This window comes from Rhinopithecus roxellana, chromosome 15 (assembly GCF_007565055.1).
Source record: "Rhinopithecus roxellana isolate Shanxi Qingling chromosome 15, ASM756505v1, whole genome shotgun sequence".
Taxonomy (NCBI): Eukaryota; Metazoa; Chordata; class Mammalia; order Primates; family Cercopithecidae; genus Rhinopithecus; species Rhinopithecus roxellana.
Genome location: NC_044563.1, coordinates 110,731,856 through 110,737,906, shown reverse-complemented (window position 1 = coordinate 110,737,906; position 6,051 = coordinate 110,731,856). Strand labels below are relative to the sequence as shown.

Sequence of the window (6,051 nt, the reverse complement as noted above, 5' to 3'; positions counted from 1 at the left end):
TTAATGCCACTATTAAAAGTGCGAACTTGCAGTGAGACGAGATCGCGCCACTGCACTCCAGCCTGGGCAACAGAGCGAGACTCCGTCTCAAAAAAAAAAAGTGCTTGCTGGAGTGGGTTCCCTCTTCTCTCCTGCTCTTCTGCCATGAGAAGACAGAGCTAACGGTTCCTCCCCTCTGGAAGACATAGCATTCAAGGCGTCATCTTGGAAGCAGAGACATCACGATCCAAACTGTTGGTGCCTTAATCTCCACCTTACCTGCCTCCAGAACTGTGAGAATAAATTTCTGTTCTTTATAGATACTCCAGTCTGTGGAGTTATAGCAGCACAAAACAGACTAAGACACCACCTCTCTTGACCACTCAAGGACACCATTCCAGCAATTTCCCAGATCTCTTCTACATCATCACTTTTTCTCTCTACCAGGCCATGGTTATTTCTCCCATCTTAATAAAAACCTTCTCTTATCCCCACTTGCCCTACCAGGTACTGCTCTAGTTCTCTGTGATCTTCTGCAGCTAAATTCCTCTAAAGAGCTACACCCATTGTCTCCAAATCATCTTTCATTCACTCTTAAAACCACTCCAGTCAGGCTTTAACCCTGTCACTCAACCAAAACTGCTCTGGCAAGATCAGTAGTAACATGTTGCAAAATCCAAGGGCAAATTCTCAGGCTCACCTTACTTGGCCTGTCTGTCGGCACCGTCTGTCAGAGGTGACCACTTCCTCCTTTGGCTGTCAAGACACCTGATTCCACTCCTTTTCATTCCCCTTTGCAGGTTCCTCCTGTTCTCCCCATCTTCTTAAGTGAGAGTGCCTCCACGCTCAATATATGGTTATCTTTCTCCCTACCTTCACTCCCTCGGTGATTTCATTTGACTTCATTTTTTAAACAAACCTACCTGTCAGCAACTCCCCAACGTATACCTCCAGCCCAGGCTTTCTCCTGAACTCCAGGCTTACATGGGCCCCTGCTACACAGCTACTCCACCAGGAGGTCTACCAGACACCAAAAACTTCACATATCCCAAACAAAACTGCTGATTGTCTCCTGAAAACCATTCCACCTGTGCTCCTCCTTCTCACCAAACCTGTTCCACCTGTGTTCTCCTATCTTAGATTACCACTCTGTGCTTCAATTGCCTGATACTTCTCACTACACCCACTGCTACCCACATGATCTTTTACTTGGTTAATTTTTAGAGACAGGGTTTTGCTCTGTTGCCCAGGCTGGCATGCCAGTGACATGGTCATAGCTCACTGTAACTTTAAACACTTGGGGTCAAACAATCCTTCCCACGCCAGCCTCCTGAGTAGCTGGGACTCGGCATGGTCTTTTTAGCTGGAATATTAATTACTACAGCCTCCTGACTGCTCTCCCTGCTTCCTTGCTTGCACCCTTGTAGTCTATTCATATCACAGCAGCACAAGTCAGATCCTGTCACTCCCCAGAAGGCTGTCTAATGACTCTGTCCCACTTGGAGTAAAGCCCAGAGTCCCTACCATGACTATAAGGCTCTACACAAATGGCCCCCCTCTGTATTCATCCCTACCACTCTCCCCTCACTCCTCCTGCTCCAGCCATCTGGACTGTTTGCTGGTTCTCAAAAATGCTACCATACTCCCATCTTTGGAGCAGTCTTTGCACTGGCCCTTCTGCCTGGAACATTCCCTAGGGTGCCATATAGCTATGACCCTCAACCTCTTCAAGAAATCTCATGTGAAATTCTGCCCTGCCTTCCTCTGACCCGCCCTGGCAATCCTTACTCTGCCTTTTTTCCCCCTTAGCATGTCATCTTCTATGATACCATATTATGATTTACTTATTTATAATATTTATTGTCTGTCTCTCCCCCATCCCCAATCCCAAGTGCCTAGGCACAAAATTAGCACTCAATAAATATTTCTTGAATATATGAATTTCTAGGAAGAGCCAGGGCTTTGATAAGATTATCAGAGAGTTTGCGGTCCAAAAACATGAAAAAAAAAAAAACCAAGATCAAAACACCAAACACTTCCAAGGAGTAAATATGTTTGGGAAAAAAAAAACACACTCCCACACACCAAATCCCCACTATTCCAGTCCTCAAAGAACCTTTGTGAGCAGAGACACAGCAGTAGAACCAATATATATACTGCTCTTGGTTTCTGCCAATTCCTTCCTGATAATCTGTCGTTCTGGTTTGCATGACTATGACAGTGTTGGGGGTTCCCTCCCCGGTCTCTCGGGAGACCTTGAATGCTGGCTGGGCAGCAGCTTCTAGACCTCATGAGAGAGCTCACTCAGCAGCACATAGAGAGGAGAGACCATGAGATTTACCACGCAAAGCGGGCACTGTATGTGAAATACATGCTGGTAGCAATAAGAACAGCGGTAAATACAGAACAGAAAATAACCATCTTTGAAATGACAACAAATGGGACACATTATCTAAGCACTAACACCTAAGGAGGCGGCTGCCCAAGCTCTGGTGGGCAGCTCCTCAGGAGAGAGAGGCCGACTTCTTTCCAGGTTGCCTGGTCTTCAGTCCTTGTAACTTTTCATCTTTTAGCGCCTTCAGGAATGTATCTGCAGAAGAGCAAAACAAACTTAGCCGTAATAGAAAAGCCGTAAGGGCTTTTCCTAACACTTCCAAAGCAAACTCCTGGTAAGCAACGGTGCTTCCTCGAACTTAAAATCCCATTTGTGATCCAAGATGGGAGAGAAAAAAAAAAACAAAAAACCGAAAACTCTGACTGTAAAAACATGTAACTCGTTCTGACTGTACATGCAACACATCCCGTTACATGTGTTTTTACAGTCAGAGTTGCTAAGTCCTGGATTTCTTCTTCTTCTTCTTTTGAGAGGGAGTCTCGCTCTTTCGCCCAGGCTGGAGTGCAGTGGCACAATCTTGGTTCACTGCAGCCTCCGCCTCCTGGGTTCAAGCGATTCTCCTGCCTCATCCTCTCGAATAGATGAGAGTACAGGTGCGTGCCACCAAGCCCGGTTCATTTTTGTATTTTAGTAGACACAGGGTTTTACCATGTCGGTCAGGCTGGTCTCCAGCTCCTGACCTCAAATGATCCGCGCGCATTGGCCCCCGAAAAGTGCTGAGATTACAGGTGCCAGTCACCACACCCGGCCCCTGGATTTCTTAACTATGTAGTCAGTTATGATTTCTTAACTATGAATACATAGTATTATCTATGTATTCATAGTTATCTAAGAATACATAGTATTCATAGTTAAGAAATCCAGGCCTTAGCAAAGCCCAGTTTTTCCAGGGACAGTTTTCCTTCCATGGCTATGAGAAAGGGTGCATTACAGTGTGTCTGATGAACTGAAGACCATTTCCATGGCCACATGGACCTAAGGATTTAGGTTATTTCATACTTCCCTCCTCTGTGTGGCAGGGGAAGCCAACTTAAGCCATTATATACAATAGTTGGAATGATCTTTTTAGAACCATCTGCCCTCCTCCAGTGGTCAAGTACAAGCCTTAGCCAAAACAAGTGATGGGAAAGACAAAGTCTGCAGGACAACCTACCGCTACTGAAAGTTCCACTTTGCAATAGGTCCTTCTTGGAGCACAATGCATTTAACAACTTTACCCTCCAAAAGGGAGGAGTCATTCAGCTCGTAGGCTAAGGTATCCTGCCCACATCAACACACCTGGTCTCCCCTGGTCCAGAGCCCTAAGACTTCAGACCTAAGACCAGATGTCAGCCCAGGATCTGGTGAGAGAACTACTGGCGCCAAGGCCACGGAGTCCCAGGGGGCTGCCCTCCAGCATTGAGAAGTGGTGTCCCAAAGCTGTCCAGGAAATGGCCTTCGGCCTCTTGCACAACTCCCACCTCCTCCTTAAGATACTCCAACTGACTGTCACCTACTTCACCTTGCCCCCATGGAGAGCCCCGGTTTAAGACCGAATATTAAAGCTTAGGGACTGTCTGTGGTGGGTGGAGCTCCAGAGTACAGGGTAGGGGGATGACTGAGCAGAAGGATTAAAGTTCAGGACGGGGTGGTGGCGGATGGAGTTCCAGGTGTGGAGGCTCAGAGTCCAGATTACCCAAAGGGTTTAGGATGGAGGCAGGATGGAGTTTGGGACTAAGGGGCTCATGAAGTTCAGATCTGTGGTTGGGGGAGGAGTCGGTTGAAGTCCAGGATAAGGGAGTCTGGGTGCTAGGGAATAGATTTTGGATCTGGGACTACTAGGGGCTGGAGTCAAACCAGGGCTACATTTCGGGACGGGGCACGGAGCCAAGGAGGGAGCCAGGGCAGGCTAAGGCTGGGCTCGGTGGCCCCGGCGAGGTCACGCACAGCGCTGGGAGTCGAAGCCGTCCCCAGTGATGGTGAGCAGCTCCAGCTCCTTAATCCGGATCTCCAGCTCGCACAGTTCTTCGGGGTGGGAGGCAGAGGCGAGCCTGGGGGTCGAGGGGCGGGGGGCCAGGGGCGAGACAGCCACCTCAGGCCCCGGCGGCGGCGAGTAGAAGAAGCGCAGAGGCTCGTAGGGGATGGAGGCCAGGCCAGAGGGCCAGGACGAGGGCCAGGGGCGCTCGCCGGGGGGACCCAGGCCTGGTGGTGGCGGGGGCGGGGGAGCCGGGGCGGGAGGCGCCTGGGGCAGGGACCGGGCCCCCCCCGCCCCGCCCACTGGCGCCCCGCCCGCCTTCAGCGGCACGAAGAGCTTCTTCCAGATGTTGAAGTCGCTGAGCGGGGATGAGGAGATGCCGCGGTCGTACAGGGACGGGAAATAGAGGGGCGGGGCCGACCGCTGGCTCATGGTGGGGCTGTGGCTGCCGCGCCGCCCCTTTGGCATCGTTTGAATGAGGGTCTGCGTGGGAGGAACCCCGCGCCGGGAGACGCGCGCTCAGGCCCCGAGTCGCCGGGGTTTCGAGGTTCCACAAGCCCCGCCCCGACGGAGCGCGGCCCCACCCTTTCGCCTCAGCCCCCCTCCACCCCCCGCCACCCCCCCCCCCCCGACAGGCGGGGTTCCAAAGCTCGGACTACCAAGTCCCGGAACGTGGCCCCGCCCACCGGCGGCAGGCCAAGCCCCGCAGTGAGAAACCCACGCCCTCAGCCTCGCGTCGCCTCGCCTAGCCTCCGGTCCTTTGACTCCACCCACCGCCTCGCTCTGGCTCTGCGACGATCCTGGCTCCCGTTGTCACATCCCAGCATACCCTCATCCAGAGCAAGGAGCCGGCCAGAGCTGCGGGAGAAAGCTTGCTTCAGGCTTCCTCTCTTTCGCCCATCAGGGAGAAAAGTATTTCCTAGAAACCTGGCCCCTGCACCAGCAGACTTATCTCATTGCCTCACTGGCCGCGCCCACAGCAAAGAAGTCTGAGAAATGAGTGTCTGGTTTTTCATCCACTACTATGGGAGGCAGACAAAGGAGAATATGATTGGGAATGGCCGTTAGAGTCAACCCATTTATCTGCCAAACTTTAGCAGTGCTGAGGAAGATTCTAGAAAAGGGGATCCTCATCTGGTTTGTAATAGATCTGAAGGAGTGTTTTCAGTGAAATGCAGTTTAATTCTCTTCCAAACACAGATATCATCAGGAGCTAAAAGGCAACCAGCTAACCACCAAAAGGAAATCCTGTTCGCCCCACCTCAAATACTTCACCCATTGCTTATGAGCGATTTGGATATTTTTCCAAAGGACGTGACAGCTCATTTACGTGAGTAACCTGTATTAGCCATAGACTGAGGGGAAATAACTAATACATTTTCTTAGAGCCTCTGCCTAATGATCACTGGTATGAATAGTGATGGGTGGAGGCCAGTTAAAGAGTCAGTATCAGCTTCACAAGTTAAATACATATATGCATATGTATCTGCACACACAGTGCAAATTGCGTGTGTGTGTGTGTGTGTGTGTGTAGCAGCAAAGTGGAGTCAGATAGTCAAGCTGGGTAGCTTTGGACAAGTTGCTTGACTTCTAAGTAGGTTTTCTATAAAATAGAAATAAGAAAACCAGGCTGCCTCATAGGGTTGTGATCAGACAGAACAGTGTGTGTGGAACACTTGGACACTTTGTCCAAACACAATAGGCAGCTGTCCCTACTAAGGGG

At 50.6% G+C, this 6,051-nt stretch overlaps 1 protein-coding gene across 1 annotated transcript; it reads right to left on the bottom strand.

The window, feature by feature from the left end:
• Window positions 1-2,162: 2,162 nt before the first annotated feature.
• C15H11orf91 (chromosome 15 C11orf91 homolog) lies at window positions 2,163-4,796 on the bottom strand. The gene is made up of 2 exons (XM_030918982.1): window positions 4,301-4,796; window positions 2,163-2,569 (listed from the first exon to the last, which is right to left on the bottom strand). Exons 1-2 carry the CDS (start codon window positions 4,794-4,796, stop codon window positions 2,484-2,486), a joined length of 582 nt encoding a protein of 193 aa, XP_030774842.1. The 3' UTR covers window positions 2,163-2,483.
• Between the last annotated feature and the right edge of the window lie 1,255 nt (window positions 4,797-6,051).

Coding starts and splice junctions, on each gene's coding strand:
- C15H11orf91 (XM_030918982.1), bottom strand. CDS start 4,796: ATGCCAAAGGGGCGGCGCGGCAGCCACAGCCCCACCATGAGCCAGCGG. Junction 2,570..4,300: donor CGGCTTCGACTCCCAGCGCT/GTGCGTGACCTC, acceptor GCTCTTCTGCAG/ATACATTCCTGAAGGCGCTA.